Raw genomic sequence first — 18,555 nt, forward strand, 5'->3', positions numbered from 1 at the left:
CCCAGTCACTAGTCTAGCTGCCACATTCTGGATTAGTTGTAGTTTCCAGGTCACCTTCAAAGGCCCATGTAGCCCCATGTAGACTGCACTGCAGTGGAACTATTCCATCTTCTTCCCTTCTGGCAGAGCAACCAATGGCATGTTCTACCTAGGAGGTCATGTTCAGGACAATTGGTTAATGGTACATTGCAGTGGGCAGTGCTTTTTTCCTTAAAAATGTTTAGGAGTACTCTCATTTCCCTACTCATATTGAAATACTGCCCCTCAATGAGGCCAAACTTAGATTTACAAGATGTTTAGGGGTATGCGTACCCCCAGGAAAAAGCACTGGCAACAGGAGATATATAACATTCGTTGTATTGTATACTGTGAAGCATGGTTGGAAATTTTCATGAGGTTAGAGAAAAACCTACCTGCTTAATCATTAATGGAGCTGGGCCTGGACTGTATCTCTGTGGGCTTAGTCACAAGATGATCAGCTCACAGTCACATGAAAGGGATTGCATTTCAGGTCTATGCATATGTTAATTGCAGACATCCATGTCAGGTGTGGTGCCTTCTTTTAAGTTCTGTGAGCAAAGCTTTTGAACCACATTTTTGGACTGGATAATTTTTATTTCAATGCAAGAGTGTGTTTTGTTCTTCCAGTGGCTTCCATGTGTGTCAAATCAATAATCTCAGCAGGTCATCTGTGAGGAAATGTTGCCCTCAGTTCTGGTTTCTCTTGATTTCTCATTTCTCCAAACTTGAGTTCCTCACATTTCCACAACTATTGGTGAAAGGTTTGGGGGTTTTTTTTGGCTGGGGCGAGGAAATTCACCAGCACTTTCACAAACATTTCTTCTAACGTGCACATGTCGGCATTCAGTGTTTCCCAACCTACAAAGTATTGATCTGAAATATAATATAGTTTTGCACATTATTTTCACCAACACATGTTTTTTTAATGTGCTGTCTTCAGTTATATATGCATTACGCTGCTTGGCCACCAATCTGCATTTCAAAAACTGGAGAAGTGCCAAGGTCTAAAGGATGGCTGTTTTACAGCAGTTGTATTATTTTGGAAAGTGCAAATTGGGGAGATATGCTTCAAACATAGTGTGAATTGAATGTCTTCTCCATCCCTTCTGCAGTCAATCCTGCAGTGGTACATGTGGATATCAATGAAGGTGCAACCAGTGTGGGCTTACTCAGCTCTGCCCTGCTACTTCTCCTCATGCAGTTCAGCACAGGATCTTGTGTGTCTTGTTCAGGATGTGGGTAAGGTTAAACAGGTGTGCCAGTTTTAGTTTCTGTCTGTTTCTCATCCCCCCCCCCATCTTTAATTCAGCTCTCCACATCTGCACATCATTGGTTTTTTTTTAAAAAAAATATTTATGTAGATTCATCAGCATTTTAGTGTGAATTTATCCCAATATACAGTGGTCCGTACTTAACCTGAAACTGTTCTTAACCTGAAGCACCACTTTAGCTAATGGGGCCTCCTGCTGCTGCCGCACCGCCGGAGCATGATTTCTGTTCTCATCCTGAAGCAAAGTTCTTAACCTGAAGCACTATTTCTGGGTTAGCGGAGTCTGTAACCTGAAGCGTATGTAACCTGAGGTACCACTGTAAGCATGTTTTTTAAAAGCAATTTTCCCCAATACAATGCATTTTTACACTAATCTATGAATTTGTATGAACAATAGTTTTGGGATTTTTTTATATACGTTACCTGAGGACAGCATTGCAAAATTCAGAGAAATGTGAGTTTCAAAGGTTGGCTGTGTTTCAGCTCATGAATTGTTTTTAGAAAGTGTGAGTAGGCCTGGTTTTCATTTTGAACTGAATTGAACTTCTCTCCCATCCTCAGTCTTGGTTAAACAATAGGCAAACCGGGGGGGGGGGAATGCTGGGTGGTGGCTGGAGTGATGGAGTGACATCAGGCAGAGGCATAAGACTATAGCAGGCAGAGGCATAAGACTATAGACTTATAGAGGTGTAAGAAAAATCTAACCCAGGGAAGCTGCTCAGGGAGATCTTTGGCACTGATGTGTGTCTCTGTCTCTCTCTGTGCTGTGACATTTAGGTGTAATAAAACCTGTGACCTGACTATCCTAGTGATTGTGACCATTTATGCAAAAGAGAAGAGAGCTAGGAAAATGGACATGGGGCCATTAGATGCACCAAGCCCATGCATGCAAAGTAAAACAACATGGAGGATGTCCAGCTAGTGCTCAGTATTGTCCCTTGTTCATGTCTGTTATGTTCAGTTAAAACAAGTCTGTGAAAGGACTGGGTAACTTGCTATTGTTGAATTGCCATCTTTTGATATTGCTTAATGCTTCCGATCCTTGAATTTACATTTGTATGTTAGCAAATACTCATTGTCGGTTCCTCATTTGGAAACACTGACTTTGGGGTGGGGCGGGGAATGTGTGCCTGAGAATATTGAACATCTTTTTCTTAACTAGAAGCTCTAGGCAGCATTTTCCTGGGGCAGGAATCCGGTTTAAAATTTAGTGTAGCATTCCAGAACATGGTGCTGGTCAGGTTAAATGGGATTCCCTTGCAATTTCCCAGTGTGGTGTAGTGGTTAGGAGTGGTAGTCTTGTAATCTGGTGAACTGGGTTCGCGTCTCCACTCCTCCACATGCAGCTGCTGGGCGACCTTGGGCTAGTCACACTTTTCTGAAGTCTCTCAGCACCACTCACCTCACAGAGTGTTTGTTGTGGGGGAGGAAGGGAAAGGAGAATGTTAGCCGCTTTGAGACTCCTTAGGGTACTGTTAAAATGGGATATCAAATCCAAACTCTTCTTCTTTCCCTGTCCTCATTTTGTGGCTTCTAAAATTCTGGATTTCATATCATTCTGCACTGAACAGCTCTAAGGAAAAGTGTTTGTTTTGGGGAATGAAATTTGTGGTGACATCTGGATTTGAGTGCCTTGTGTGTTGTGAACAGCAGTGCTAGACACAGCGAGAGTTAGACACAGCACCCCACTGTTCCTGGGACTCTCATCCTAGGAGTGCCTCCTCATCATGAGAATTGTGCTCTGAGAACTGGTGCTGGAAGGACTGATGGGATGAGAAGGACAGAATCATGACAAGAAATATATGCATAAGAGATTATTAGGATTACATTGTATTGAAGCCTATCTTGGAAATAATGGATGAGAGTTGATCACTGAGGGATTGGAGAGGAGGTAATGATTCCAGAGAGCTGTCCATCAATCACAGAAGGCACAGTTGGGAATGACAGTTGCTGGCTTAGAGTTTTTTCTTGCAGATGTAGCTGTTGAGTTGGTTGCAGTTTCTATCATTCCATTTCACAAAACTGTAAACGGTTTCTTTAAAAGAGAACAAATGACAGAATTAGGTCCAGAAGTTAGGAGGCACATGAAGAATAAATAGTCCAGATTAATTTTGGTTTCTGATCTTAGATTTTCTACATCCCTTACTCAACCCTTTCCCTATGGTGAGGAGAATACACAACTCAGACTTTAGCCTGGCAACCAGTTTTCAGAATACAACATGAATGTGATGGTGGTGGTGATTGCTACAAATTGCATACCACCCTTCATCCAAATATCCCAGGGCAGTTGTCACGTACAATTTACTATGCAGATAGGCTGTAACTTAACCCTTCTACATTGTGGTATGTTGGAAGTGACCCTAAATGCTGAACACATAAGTCACTGCTGTTCCACTCTACAAAGTAATTATCTTTGCTGTAAAGAAACAAATACCTGACCAACAGTTGTATCCAACTAACTCATACTCAGAGTAGACTCCTTAAAATCAATGGACTTTCAAAAAATACTAACCTGGGTCTGTTGATTTTGATGGAACTATTTTGAGTATGACTTACAATCCTGAGAGAAGTAGGACATTGATGGAGAAGTGTGTGGCAATGTGGAACTTAACATCTAATTGTTATTTTGTCAGACCTTGCAAATAGTTTCCTTACCTGGAAAATATAGGAGCTCCACACAATGCTCATAAGGGGCCCAGTCGTCTGGTGTGGTTGGGTACCAGGATTTGTAACCTTCGTCGAACTTGTAGACTGATCCATCAGGCCACCTCCAACGCCCATTCTGCAAGATTGAGACATTATAGATCATGTAAGTAAGGAAATGAGGAGCCTGGTGTCAATATTATCTGGATATGTTGGTCAGTGGGAAGGTAGTGCCAGCTATGAATGAGTCAGAGGAGGAACTGCACTGAAAATAATATTGATGTAGCATGTGGGGTTCATTCTTGGATATTATTATATACGGAAGGAGTGGTGATGCTAAGAAGCCACTACTCTATGACAATGACTTGGAATAGAGCAAGTGAAGGCAACTCACGTAATGAAGCCCAATCCATACGTTGCTTTGTTCTTGCTGGGATGTGGAGATGTGCTTGGCAATCAGGGCTGTCTCATCCACATTAAGGATAGAGGCAAGGTGGGCCCTATGGCCATAGCTATGGCATGCAGTCTAAGAATGAAGAAAGAATGAAAGACATTTTGCCACAACTGCCATCAGAACATGTTTCTTTATATACCACTTTTACAAAAAGTCATTCCCAAAGTGTCTCACAACACATCAGATAACAACAGTTCAAAAACCATATCTCACTAAAAGGAATGATGCAGAGTTTGTGGAATATCAACATTTTTATTTATTTCTCTGTAATTTGACCTTCAACAGGCAAGTCTTACTGGTAGACTGTAAGAAATTAGTGTCACATACCATGTTGCCGGGCTTAAACTTTTGTGCACTAATGACACCTCCAGATCGACAGCATTTCACATGAGGAATTCAAGCACATAACAGGAAGTGTAGGTTTGCACAATTAATCCACTTAAATAAATAAATAAATGAACAAATGTAGGAGCATGTTCTTGCCCGCTCATCTAGGATGAATGCAGGATGACTGGTCAGTTAAAAGGTCATCTGGAGAAACCCTAAGCCCGTCTTCCAACAAACCCATTTTTTTTTATGTAGAAATTTTAGGTGGAAGCATTTTTATGTGGAATGTTGAAAAAGCTGCAAAAGGTTACAGAAAGGGAGTATTACATTTAAATAGAGGCAAGGAAATTTGAACTTGGGAGATTTGCTTTGCGATGCCTAATTTATTTTAACTTGAGCTCGGGAACCCAAATGATCAGCACTGCATCCTTTCACAACACTGCAGACCACACAGCACGCACTGTTATGTCACCCCTGCACCGAAAAGTTGCAGGGGTGCAGTACATATGTAATGTTTGGTAAATTCCCTTTGGAATTAGGTCACTGGGTGCTTTTTGACATTGTAAAAATACTATTCTGTAAATATATAGGCTGAGCATAGGCAGAGGATCAAACACTCCCATAGACTGCCAATATCTACAGTTCATACATGAGTTCTCTAGGGAGACAGCCAGAGCCATGAAATGTTTTGCGAACGCAGTCTCAGATCTGTTTCAGAACTGCAGTCTATTCTACTTTTCCACACAAAGATTACTTCCCTCTTCTCCTGGTGGGAGGGGAGGATTTGGCATAATTGTCACATTCTCAGCTCCCACGGAGATGCTTCACTGGAACATAAAGTGACCAACTCTCTTTTGTTAAGTCTGAGATGCTGGACAAGTATTGTTCCAGGGCAAGGATAGCCCTGCTCACAGAATCTGATAGGAACCCAAAAGATGTAAATTATAAACATTAGGGAGAACTTTCTGTCAGCAAGATCTGTTTGACAGTGGAAAGCTGTGGCCTCTCTTTCCTTGGAGGTTTTTAAGCCAAGGTAGGATGGCCATCTGTCATGGATGCTGTGGCGATCACACAGGGTCCCCGGACGTTTGACGGTCTATTGACCCTGTGCCACCACTGAGATTGCCTCTTCACTGCCACCACCCCGTTTCTCTTTGGGGACACACGGAGTCCAGACAGTTGTTAACATTAACAAATAATCAAGTTTATTTGTATAAGCATGAACAAATAACAACTTCAAACTGATTATTCCAATTATCTATCTGACTCCACCTAACAATTCATCTCACTATCTCACCACACAACTTGACCAACCCACAGGCGATTCCTCCCTCTTACTTCTCCAACTCCCAACACTCAACTCTCAACTAACTTACACACACCTCCGACTCTAACTTTTACTCCTCCCCTTGCATTCTCTCTGGCCAATCACATCACACTCATTTAACCCTTTCCTTATGACCCACCTAGGAGGCAAATGCCACAGATGCTTTAGTTGAGATTTCTACATTGCAAGGGTTTGGACTAAATGACCCTTGAAATACCTTCCAATTCTATGATTCCATGATTCTATTACATTTTGCTTGAGGAGAAATATTTCTTACCTCAGCATCTCTCCATGACAACTTGGTATCAAAATATCCATAGCAATTGCCCTGGTTTTCCAGCCAGCCATCAGGACAGGACAGGGCCTTGGCTATGAGGAGAAAGGAACAAAGTAATAAGATGGTTGTTCTTTATGTGAAATCTTATTTTAGCTACACTGCTAAAAGGGGTGACTGCTTTGAGCAATCACAGATAATTTTGAAACCAATGGATATAGGCCTAACCTAAACCATTGCTCTAATAGCCTTAGCTGGGTAACCATCGCTTGAAAATATAACAAACACTATTGATATAATGCCACTTAACCCAGATAAAGATTTCTACAGCTCCTCTCATGCTTTTTTGGTCTCATGGCCTGCCTCAAATATGAGCTATGTAGACTGAAAGGGGCAAGGCAATGTAAAACTGCAGAAAGAGGATGCAGGCAGAGGATAAAAGTGTGTCTGGCAGAGTGTGAAAGAAGGAATGTCCCCAAGGAGGGAATAGAGAACTGGCTGGAGACACCGAGGAGAAACAACAGCTGAGGATAAGAAGAGCAGCACAGGTTAAAAGCGTGAAACAGAAAGATAAGGAGGCGGAGGAGGTTATATGTGAGGGAGGTTATATGCAGAGGGAAGGGGAAAAGTGAAGAAAGGAGAGAAATAGATTGAGAAAATAAGAGAAACCTTTTTACTAGGAATTCTAGGTGCAGAAATACCAAAGGAGCAGAAAAGACTATTCATGTATGTGACGACAGCTGCACAAATACTATTGCCCCTGAGATGGAAGGAAGATAAAGTTCCGACCAGAGAAGAATGGTTGATAAAGATGATGGACTACGCTGAAATGGCGAAAATGACTGGGAAGATCAGGAATCAAGAAGATAATACATTTAATAAAGAATGGGGGGGGGGATTTATAAGTTGCCTTGAAGAATACTGCAAACAATTAAAAACATTGGCAGAATTATAACAACACTTGTAACGTAACAAGTGCTATGGTATGAACTGAATTTTAAGAATAAATGGAGAACATTATATGATGCAGGTGTGTAAAGATTAACAATGGAAGCCATGGAGGAGTAGAGGGAAGTCTAAGGATTCAGGGAATCCTATATTTTTATGATTTTGATTTATATTTGAGTGAAAATGTTAAATTTAAAACTGAATTATTATTATTATTATTATTATTATTATTATTATTATTATTATTATATTATTATTATTATTATTATTATTATTATTATTATTATTATTTTAAAAGAGAAAACAAGAGAAGCAGAAAGATGGTAAGGGCAAGAATAAGCAGTAGCAAAGGAGGATTCTTATTCCAGCAGAGCCCAGATGTGATGGATGGCCAAGATGGCTCTTCAGTAGTCACTGAATGGAGAACCAAAATATTCAAAGAGTGCAATAGGATTGTCATTTGGTGTACAGTGCTCTTTCCTTGAGGATATGTTTGAAAGACAATATTATCTTGGAAGCTTTCTCAGGGTAACATTATCTCAAACTTGACATTGCTAAGCAAGCTTGAATTCCTGAATTGTGATAGTAACTAGGATTACAAGCCCAAGAAGGGTTGATATAAAGACTAAGATAGTAATATTAATCATAATTCTCTTGTGTCTGCATTCTTGATTGCCTGCCTTAATATTATGACTTAGACTTAAAAAGGGGGAATAAATGAATTAATTATATTTATATGGACACCTGAAGGACTAGGGGTAAATAGTTTGCATTGGGTAATTCTCAAAAATTGGTTAAAATGCTCACCTCCTGGAAAAGAACTGGAGACCAGGACTCCAAGAAGACAACAGGCGAAGGAGGTGACAAATCCCATCTTGTGGTAGACCTTTTGTGGAAGAGGAATGTACAGTGAATTCAACAAATACCTCCACTGATTGCCATTCATCCCAAGTGGTGATGGAAGGAAGGAGGACTTAAACATTGTCTACTCTTAAAATCACAATTCTACTTTATTTGAACTTCTAAGAACTATGAAGATTAGAGAAAGACGAAAGAAACAAAAGCTTGATGTTTATCAGTGTTGACGATTCATTGAGCTATAGAATGTTGAGATTAGAAGGGACCTTGGAGATCATATGCTCATTTGAGGAATCTCCAAGAATATGCATTTCTATTAACACCTTCCCCAAGTACATCATTTTTGTATGCGTTACACAGCTGAAGAAATTCCATGAGAAATTCAACTGTGTTGAAAAATTCAAAGAGATACAAATTTCAAAGGGTGGCTATGTTTCAGCTCTCATATTGTTTCAGATAGTGCAAATTCAATAAGTATGTCTTTAAATGGAATCTGAACTGAATTTCTACCCCATCCTCAACCCCACCTCCAACTTACCCAGGTTCAGTCCTTTTGAGGTGATGGATAACTCTTTCCACAGGCAAGCCTGACTCCCAAGTTGGCTGCCTTAATTATTATATGAAGCTTTGTCAGGTCAGAGGCAGGGGAAAGGAGGAAGGAATTTCAACCTTTTAGGCATAAATAAAGCACAGATGACAAAGGAAAGGCTGTACTTCAAATACTCATAAAAACACATGATTGGTTGCATGAATGTCCCTAGGTATTTATGTGAAAGGTGATGGAAAAGTAAATATTCTAAATACAATAATAAAAGACTTAACTAGAATCAAAGAACAGGTCTACCATCTGGAGATAAACCCAAATTCAGGAGGGGCACTTCCTTCACCACTTTCTATTTTGAAACTGAAAGGTGTCAGTGAAGGGGAGTGCTGAATCTGCTCAAAGAGCACACCCTCACTTCAGGTAGTGCAAAGTTGTCCTGTAACAAGACTGGCCCGCATCCTTCATAAAGGGAGAGACTGCCTTGGAATATTTCCCAGAATCCTCTGCCACATGCAAGACGTTCCCTAGTAGATGAGTCAACGTGGCAAGAATTCCATAAAACCCAAACTGTGGAAACCGCTCATGTTATTCATGTTTAAAATTGGGGCTTGGCGAGGTCTAGTTTTTACATGAAAATGGGAAACATCTGAGGGGAGCTAAACTCCTCCCTCCTCTTTGCTTCCTCATGCTATTTAACTCCCCCCTCCTTGGCTCATTTCTGAGATTGGGATATAAGTACCTGTGGTGATGGAGGGTGGGGAGCTTAGACTGGGGACTCTTCTTCTTCTTCTTCTTCTTCTTCTTCTTCTTCTTCTTCTTCTTCTACACACACACCCTTGTTTTCTTCTTCTTTAGATGCTATTTTTCCTACCTGGCTTATTTGAGGGCAGCTCCAGCAGAGTGGAAGGCAATGTTCCATCCAAATGGAAGCTGGAGACACAAACTGGGTTTCTGGAATGCTTTCTTTGGTTGTGCACCTGGTAGCTCTCAGTGGCAGCCATGTTGTCTCCATAATACACTAGGACAGGCATGTCCAACTCTCTACAGACTGCGATCTACTCCCAGTATATAAAGAAAACTGGCAGTGATCTACCGATTGTTGTTGAGCTTTTTTTTAGGGGGGAGTTAGCAGAGTTCCTGAGCTTTTTTGGAGGGGGGCACCACAGTTGTTCAGCTTTCTTTTTAGGGGGGGTAACAGTTGTTCAGCTTTTATGGAGATGGATTACATAACATTGATTGCACAACAGTCCGCTGACCTTCCTCCTTTCCCCACTCTGATGCCAATGCTGGAAATACAACCTTTCAAAGCTGTACTGGCAGCAAAAATGGGACACAGTGCTGGGGGCGGGGCGTGTTATGATCTCTCAGGAACAAACGGGTGATCACTTCTTTTACTCCCACGATTGACCGGGAGCACACCGACAATCTACCTGTTGATCATGGTCATCTGGTTGGACGTTGCTGCACTAGGAGTTTCATGAACAGACACGGTCTTCTGTAGAACACCACAAAAACATTGACGTTTCCATGATATATATTTTTTGGGGGGAGTTGTAATCCCTACCCCCACCCCAAGTGTCCCTTATCCTCGCCCGAGTTATGCACAGTGAAATACGCCACCTTCGATCAGGCAGTTAAGTTGATCCGCAGTTTCGGCCCCGGGGCGTTGTTGGCAAAGTGTGATATCGAATCGGCCTTCCGCCTCTTGCCAGTACATCCCGCTGATTTCCGGTTGCTGGGTTTTAAATTTCAGGGAAAATACTATGTTGACAGGGCCATGCCAATGGGCTGCGCTGTTGCTTGTTCGGCATTCGAAGCCTTCAGCACGTTCTTGGACTGGGCCCTGCGTTTCAGGGCAAATACCATTGGGGTCACGCATTACCTGGACGATTTCCTTTTCGTGGGCGGAGCCAACACGGGGGAGTGCGCCTCCTTGCTGGAGGCCTTCTCAGCCCTGGCCGAGGACCTTGGGGTCCCTCTTGCGGCGGAGAAAACGGAGGGACCAGCCACACGCTTAACTTACCTTGGCATTGAGCTGGATACAGTGGCCCAGTCATCCCGCTTACCTGTTGAAAAGACTGAAGCCCTTAAACAACTAATTCAGGACACTCTTAAGCTTAGGAAGATCACCCTTAGGCAAATTCAATCTTTATTGGGCCACTTTAACTTCGCGTGCAGGGTGGTGTCCCCCAGACGCCCCTTCTGTGCTCGCCTTGCCAGATTGTCAGTCGGTCTGAAACACCCCCTCCACAGGGTTCGCCTCCCCAGGTCGGTCAAAGCAGATCTCGAGGTCTGGACAGCCTTTTTGGAAAAATATAACGAGGTCTCTCTTTGGCAGGATGTTTTGAATCTATCATCCGACTTTCAGGTTCAATCGGACGCAGCAGGGTCTTTAGGTTTCGGTTTGTATTTCAAAGGGCGCTGGTGCGCGCAACGCTGGCCCTCAGCATGGCAGGGTCAGGCCATCACGCGGGATCTCACCTTTCTCGAGTTCTTTCCAATAGTAGTGGCCGTGCACATCTGGACAGAGGAGTTCCGAGATCACCGAGTGTGCTTCAGGACCGACAACCTGGCGGTGGTGAACATTCTTGCCAGGCAGTCATCGCGGTCTGCGAGGGTCTCCTCTCTCCTGCGGGCGTTCGTCCTCCGTTGCCTTGAGTACAATATCTTATTTTCAGCCAAATTCGTACCAAGTGCCAATAATGATATAGCCGACGCCTTGTCTCGATTCCAGATTCCTCGTTTCCGGTCGCTCGCACCTGGAGCACAACTGTTGCCCGAACCCTTTCCGGAGTACCTGTGGAACGTTGGAGACGCAAAGTGATACAGGGAGTATTAGCGTCCGTGGCACCTTCCACGCTCAGGTCCTATAAGAAGGCCTGGTGTGATTTCCTGGGTTTCAGGTTTGGGTTGTCTGGGCTGTCACATAACACCCCCCCACACCACTGATGACGTCCTGCATTACCTGTCCCATCTGGATGACCTCGGACGTGCTACGAAAACCTTAAAGATCCACGTAGCAGCCATCAGCTTCTTTTCAAAGGCGACGTTTGCGCAAGACCCATGTAGCGATTTTCTGATCCGTAGAGCCATTGAAGGTTGGGGCAGGTTGCAACCGCCCAGGACCGTTGGTCGTAAGCCTATTTCTTATGGATTGCTATCTCAGATACGCGTAAAGCTCAGGACAATTTGTTGGTCTAAGTTTGAGGCACGGCTCTTCTCTGCGGCTTACGCTATAGCCTTTTTTGGTGCGCTCAGAGTTGGTGAGGTTGTGTGTGAAGCTAGTGCGCGGGGTTTAACTCGCGGCCTCCTGTGTGAGGATGTACAGCTATCCGAATCTGCTGTGTCAGTACTGGTGCGTCAGTCCAAGACCGATCAGACTGGCAAGGGTGTCCTGCTCAAGCTCACGGCGTCGGCCCAGCAGGGCCCATGTCCGGTGAAGGACACGAGGCGGTTTCTCCGCCTTAGACCAGCCGTCCCGGGACCGTTCCTGATACACGAGGATGGGTCGCCCCTGTTGAGGTACCAATTCACTAGAGTAATGCGCAAGGCTATTGAGGCAACCCCCCCATGAGTACGCTGCACATTCGTTCAGGATCGGGGCCGCCACCACGGCCGCGCACCTGGGGTTGCCGGCAGAAAGGATAAAAGAGTTGGGCCGGTGGAAATCCAATGTTTATAAGTCGTATATTCGCAACCTTGCGCCTACCCCTTAGTCTGCTTACCCTTCCTTTTGTTCTATCTTTATTCCCAGCTATGCCCGGAAGAAACGTGTGGATTTGCGGTCACAGCATTGTTCATTGGGCCCGCGTGCGAGCGGTGAGCTGTGGCCTGGCACCCAACCTTGGTCTGCCACGTGATGTTCGAGTTTCCTGGTTTTCGAGAAGAGGCATGCGTTGGGAAGAACTGATGCCTTTGCTGCGGGAGAAAATAGCCAAGCTCGGCTCTCCCGACATCCTGGTGATTCATTTAGGGGAGAATGACCTTGGCAACAAAAGGAGTGTGGACTTGCTGTCGAGCATAAAAAGAGACTTGAATGCATTTGCAGCCCTGTGTCCCAGAACGACAGTGTGCTGGTCCTCCTTCTTGAAAAGAACTGTGTGGCGCGGTGCGCAAGACTGTATGGCCATTGAAAGAACCAGGAAACTCGTAAATCGGGCGGTAGCCCGTTGGGTGCGCTTTATGGATGGCCGAGTGATTTACCATGACCGTATTCGGATTAGCGACAAAGCTTTATACCGGGATGACGGTGTCCACCTATCAGATCTGGGGAATGACTTCTGGTTAGCTAGTGTCATTAAAAACATCTGGGATTGGTTGCAGCTTTGAGGGTATTGGCGGCGAGCCTTTAGCTCGGGTGGCGGTTAGGCATTGGAATAATGTGTTGCGCTGTGTGGAAGTGCTAGGTGTGGCCATCGCCTATGCCTTCAATTTTTAGGGGTATTCCGTTAAAGGAATCTGGGGGTCGTGTATTCCGTCCGATGCCTGCTTGGCGGGAGGCCTTGGCACGACCCTCGGTGACAGCAGGGGTGAGCCTATAGTCGGATTAGCATCGACAGGCTCCACCTACTGGTGAAGAACCCACTTGTTTCGATCCAATGCCTAAGCCAATACCTTTTAAATACTGTAACCAATAAAGTTGTGGCCTTTCCCTAGCCCATTAACCTTATATCACGTGTCCTTGTGTCTTCATTTCACTTCACCGGGGTCGGGTCCTCGAACCACAACATTGATTGCACAACAGTCCGCTGACCTTCCTCCTTTCCCCACTCTGATGCCAATGCTGGAAATACAACCTTTCAAAGCTGTACTGGCAGCAAAAATGGGACACAGTGCTGGGGGCGGGGCGTGTTATGATCTCTCAGGAACAAACGGGTGATCACTTCTTTTACTCCCACGATTGACCAGGAGCACACCGACAATCTACCTGTTGATCATGGTCATCTGGTTGGACATTGCTGCACTAGGAGTTTCATGAACAGACACGGTCTTCTGTAGAACACCACAAAAACATTGACGTTTCCATGATATATATTTTTTGGGGGGAGTTGTAATCCCTACCCCCACCCCAAGTGTCCCTTATCCTCTGGGGCATTGTAGAAAAAAGAAGAAGGCTGGTGGCCACTTGGGCCAAAAGACTTTTTAAAATTGGGTATCCTTAAGGATATTAAATGTGGGTACAGGGTTGACAATCTGTTTTACAGAGATGTCAACTGTATTCTAAAATCTGGGTTTACACAGCAATGCACACCCCACAGATGACTTAAACACTGTTTGATGTCTTGCATGTCTTAATGACCCATCAAGGATAAAAAGAATATAGCCGATGTTTCAAATTGCCTCAAAAGCAGTATTTTTTAATGGATTCCATATTTAGGCAGTACCAGAGGTCCTGCAGCAGGGTACATTCCCCAAATAGAGTTTACCCTTTGGGTCATCGCTTGGGGGAGTTGCAGGGGCAAGACTGTGTCACCCACCGTCAGTTTGAAATGGAATTGTTATTTAGGTCATGGGAGAAAAACAGGTCTGATTCAAGGTGCACCTGGGTGAAGGAAGTTTGGTTTTACAGGGTCTCCCTGGGTGGGAGGTAGGGGGAAGGAGAGTATTTATAGAGCTAATATATTTCGATGGTTTCAAGGAAGCATGCTGGGAAGAAAGCAAATAGCCTGGACTAATACATTTAAGAAGGATTGAAACCAGTGCATTTGATCACAATGTGTTCTTTCCCCCTCTTTGTTTAAAGGACTTGGCACCACTTTTATGAGTTACTTAGCACTTTTATGGACTTTATATCAACTTTGCAGATGTAGATAGTTAATGTTTTAACTGCTGTTTATGGCTTAGGGCGTTCATCAAATATGGGCTAGACTTATGAATACTGAGGCACACATGGAGGCTATGCCGTCAGAGCACCTATAATGCTTCCTTGTTGAAATAGTCAGAGTCTAAAGGTTAAGACCTTTTGGCAGGCTAAAAGCCTGACTGGTAAAGGAAGTAGTGTTAGAACCTTTTGAGATCTCACTCTACCTGCATGAGGCTTGGGGTCACATCAACCCTGAAAACAATGGATAATTGTTTCTGAAAGGGTGTATCTTGTTTCATTTTACCAGTACGGAACCGAATTCTGAGTGAGGGGGGCAAGCTGTGAGAGAAAAGGACAAATCAAAATGCAGAAAATTTGGCATGTTGGGGGGTGGGGTGGTCAAAAAGAGATTGGAACTCAGCAATAGTTCTCACTTCTTCTTTACTTAATTTTCAGATGGCATAGCAAACCATTCCCAAACAGCACTGCTTTGGACAGCTCTGGAGATACTACTTGCCAGATTAGGCATGATAGTTTCTGAGATCAAGGAATGGGTTCTGGTCCATGTTTGGATACCATTGGACACCAACTTGAATCCAAAAGGTGGACTGGGACCTTCAAAATTGCACGTATTTTGACACCTCTTGAGATAACCCAACTGTCATGCTGTCACTGAAGGAATCTTCTCCAGAGAGGGATGTGGCACTAGCCCAAGTAAAGATTCTAGAGGAGCAGGCTCTGTCAATGAACGGTGAGATGGACCAGGGAAGCTAGGACCTTCAGGGATCATAGCACCTCCCTATCTCTTTAGATTAGAAGTAGAGTGTGCCACCCTCAACCAAACCCCTCAAAACTGCACTGATTTTAACCAGTACTGAAGGGTTTGTATATTATAGTTTACTGAACAAGATTAAATAAATATATATATTATTTTTGCTAAGAATTAAGAAACACCTATCCATTTATCGATCTTTTTATCTTTTGTTTTTTAAGACTTGCTGGGCAATTCTAGGTATTGTCTGCTAGTGTCTGCTATATATTTTGGAAAGTTGTTCCTCTAGCCACCTGTCCACCATTCAAACAGCTCTTGAAATGTCATCACCAAAACTGGCACAATGGTTTCTGAGATGGAGGAACTATTTCTCATCTATGTTTGGAAACTGCCAGATGCCATTTTGAATCAAGATGGCATACCAATCCATTACAAACTGCCTCAGTCTGGACCCCTGGAGATGTTGTTGTCATCCAGTTTTGTGTGATGGTTCCTGAGATGGTAGTGTGAGTGCTGGTCTACTTTGGAAACCATCATATGCAATTTTGAATCAAGATGTTGGACAGAGGTATTCCAAACTGCACTGATTTGAACTCATTTGAATATATTATCTCCAGGATGAACAGGTTAAATCCGCTATGATACACTGGAGGAGGGACTTGGGGCATAATATCTAACTCTCATCCTGGGACAGGTTATGGAAAACTGATCTGAATTTTTGGGCATGCTGTACGTTGAAATAAAATTATATGAAAATGATGTACCGTTGATATTTAACTCCTAGTAAGTTAGCAAAAATGTATGAGACAGGTACAAATATCTGCTGGAACTGTAAAGAAAAAGAAGGCACCTTTTATCATATGTGGTGGATGTTTAAGGTAAGAAAAGCATTCTGGGAAATGGTATATAATGAATTGGAAAAAAAGTTGGAAATAATTTTATATAAAAAAACCAGAGGCTTTTTTATTAGAAATTGTAGATGCTGAAATTCCAAGGGAGCAGAAAAGACTTTTTATGTATGCGACGACAGCTGCATGGATGCTGTTAGCCCAGAGATGGAAAGAAGATAAAGTCCCTACCAGAGAAGAATGGCAAATTAAACTGTTGGACTATGCCGAAATGGCAAAACTGACTGGGAAAGCTCAGAAACCAGGAAGACCAAACCTTTAATAAGGAATGGGAAAAATATATGTTTTACCTAGAAGACCACTGTAAGCAGCTGAAAACACTAGCAGGACCACAATAACACTTGTAATGTAACGAGAACTATGGATATAATGAAGTTATAAAAAACTTGGTTTATGGGGAAAAGATGCAGTAGAGAAGGGTAACAACAATACCCACGGAGGGGAAGGTGGGAAGTCCAGAGATTCAGAGGAAGTGGTATGATTATAATGTTAAATTTGTAAAACCAAATAAAAATCATTTTGGAAAAAGAAAAGAATATATTATCTCCCATTTTGATTTGATGGTTCCTGGAAAATGCAGAGGTTTTGGCCTATATTTGGATATAAAGCCACTCCTGACATAAGGAGGGGGGGTTGCGGGCTCACACCCCATCTACATCCTCGCGGGGCTGGCTGCAGCCCCGCGGGACTTGGGAATCCCGGGATTCATTAGCATTTATCATTCACTGCACCAGCCAATCGGCGGACGGTGGGGGCGGGCTTAGTAGGGGGCATTTAAGGTCGGGACAGCCCGTGCTCACCCCTTTCTTTCGCAATCCATCTATGGGCCGAGCAATTTAGAGACCACAGGGTCTGCTTTTGGATGGACAGCCAAGCAGTGGTGTCTGTTTTAAATAAACAATCTTCCTGTTCGCCTAGAGTAGTGTCGCTTTTACGGAATTTTGTCCTTTCCAGCCTTTGGCTAAACTTGTATGTCTCAGCCAAATTTGTACCGGGTATTGATAACAACATTGCGGATGCTCTGTCTCGTTTCCAGATGGATCGCTTTCGCTCATTGGCGCCAGATGCACAGCAGCTGCCTCAGCTGTTTCCGGAGCACCTCTGGAGTATTGGGAATGAGAAGTGATAAAGGGAGTATTGTCAGCAGTTGCTCCCTCAACCCTAAGATCCTATAATAAGGCGTGGTCAGATTTCACATCATTCCGTCGGAAAAAAGCGCTATTTAAGCTGGGCAGGCCCCCGGCTAAGTCGGAGGTTTTAGAATATCTAGTGCACCTCCACGACTTAGGGCGGGCTCCCAAAACACTCAATATTCATTCCGCAGCAATATCGTTCTTCTGCAAAGCTCTCTTCTCAGTCGACCCCTGCGCACACTTTGTGGTGCGGAAGCTTTTGGAAGGCTGGCGTAGGTCGCAACCTCCTAGCCCCGATAGCAGAAGACCCATAACTTATGACATACTCATGCAAATACGTAAGAAGTTCAGGGTCATCTGCTGGTCTAGGTATGAGGCCAGGCTATTTTCCACAGCTTTTTCATTCACCTTCTTTGGTGCCTTGCGCATAGGCGAAGTGGTCTGTGAGGACCAACCGGATAGAAATAACAGGGGGCTCCTGTTAGAGGACGTGACCTTGTCAAGCTCAGAGGTAATCCTGAAAATTCGCAGCTGAAAGACCGATCAGCTTGGTAGAGGGGCCCTAATCCGCCTGCAGGCTACTCAGAAGGCTGGCCCTTGCCCAGTAAAGGACGCAAGAAAGTTCTTGTGCTGAAGACCAAAAGCCAGTGGCCCTTTCTTCATACACGCAGATGGCTCTTGCCTGTCAAAGCACCAGTTCACGAGGGTTATGCGCAAGGCAATCGCTGCCATTGGGCTCCCATCTGAGGAGTACGCCGCACATTCTTTCCGCATCGGGGCTGCGACCAACACCGTGCACATGGGTTTACTGGCGGAGAGGATAATGGATATGGGACGGTGGGAGTCGAACGCTTATAAGGGATACATCCGGAAACCATGGTAACGTTCCTTTCCCCATCAGCCCCCCTGACCCGGCTCTCTTACTCTTTTATTTTCAGGTGTTGGGGCGGTGCGTCTGTGGATCATCGGCCACAGCATTGTCCACTGGGCAAGACTGTGTGTGGGCTGGTGTGATGATCTGCAGCTCCCAAACAATGTTGAAGTTTCCTGGATCACGCGTCGGGGAATGCGTTGGGAGGAATTCTTCCCAGCAGTTACAAAAAGAATTGCTTCTGAAGGCCCACTGGAGGCGGTGGTCATCCAACTGGGCGAGAACAACCTAGCTTACAGAAAGGGGGTGGACTTAATGTGGCATATTTTCAATGACCTGGGGGAGTTGCGGGCCTCCTATCCAAATCTAACAATTATCTGGTCATCTTTGCTTGAGAGGCGC

The 18,555-nt window shown here is 44.1% G+C and overlaps 2 protein-coding genes across 5 annotated transcripts in view; both read right to left on the reverse strand.

Moving 5' to 3' along the window:
- The window catches only part of LOC310691186 (C-type lectin BpLec-like), a 136,657-nt gene that overhangs the window by 79,187 nt on the left and 38,915 nt on the right, over positions 1-18,555 (reverse strand). For 2 of the 4 annotated variants that reach the window (XM_083470846.1, XM_083470845.1), the window contains exon 1: positions 414-481. The exons of 1 other annotated variant lie outside the window; for it this stretch is intronic. In XM_083470846.1, the coding sequence (XP_083326972.1) occupies positions 414-425 (12 nt within the window). In that variant the 5' untranslated portion in view covers positions 426-481. Of the gene's footprint in view, positions 1-413; positions 482-18,555 lie in introns of those variants that run through there. One more of the 4 variants, XM_083470844.1, reaches the window with a different exon arrangement.
- LOC310691185 (struthiocalcin-1-like) lies at positions 3,113-9,049 on the reverse strand. The gene is made up of 6 exons (XM_083470843.1): positions 8,661-9,049; positions 8,072-8,150; positions 6,320-6,411; positions 4,329-4,460; positions 3,947-4,073; positions 3,113-3,326 (listed from the first exon to the last, which is right to left on the reverse strand). Exons 2-6 carry the CDS (start codon positions 8,136-8,138, stop codon positions 3,247-3,249), a joined length of 498 nt encoding a protein of 165 aa, XP_083326969.1. The 5' UTR covers positions 8,139-8,150; positions 8,661-9,049; the 3' UTR covers positions 3,113-3,246.

This window comes from Podarcis liolepis, assembly GCF_965112155.1.
Source record: "Podarcis liolepis genome assembly, chromosome: 13".
Taxonomy (NCBI): Eukaryota; Metazoa; Chordata; class Lepidosauria; order Squamata; family Lacertidae; genus Podarcis; species Podarcis liolepis.

Excerpts from the sequence above, each read along its gene's own strand:
- LOC310691185 (XM_083470843.1), bottom strand. The coding sequence starts at position 8,138 with ATGGGATTTGTCACCTCCTTCGCCTGTTGTCTTCTTGGAGTCCTGGTC. Across the intron at positions 6,412-8,071 it reads CTCCAGTTCTTTTCCAGGAG|CCAAGGCCCTGTCCTGTCCT; the intron begins GTGAGCATTTTA and ends TTCTCCTCATAG. Across the intron at positions 4,461-6,319 it reads TGTCATGGAGAGATGCTGAG|ACTGCATGCCATAGCTATGG; the intron begins GTAAGAAATATT and ends CTTCATTCTTAG.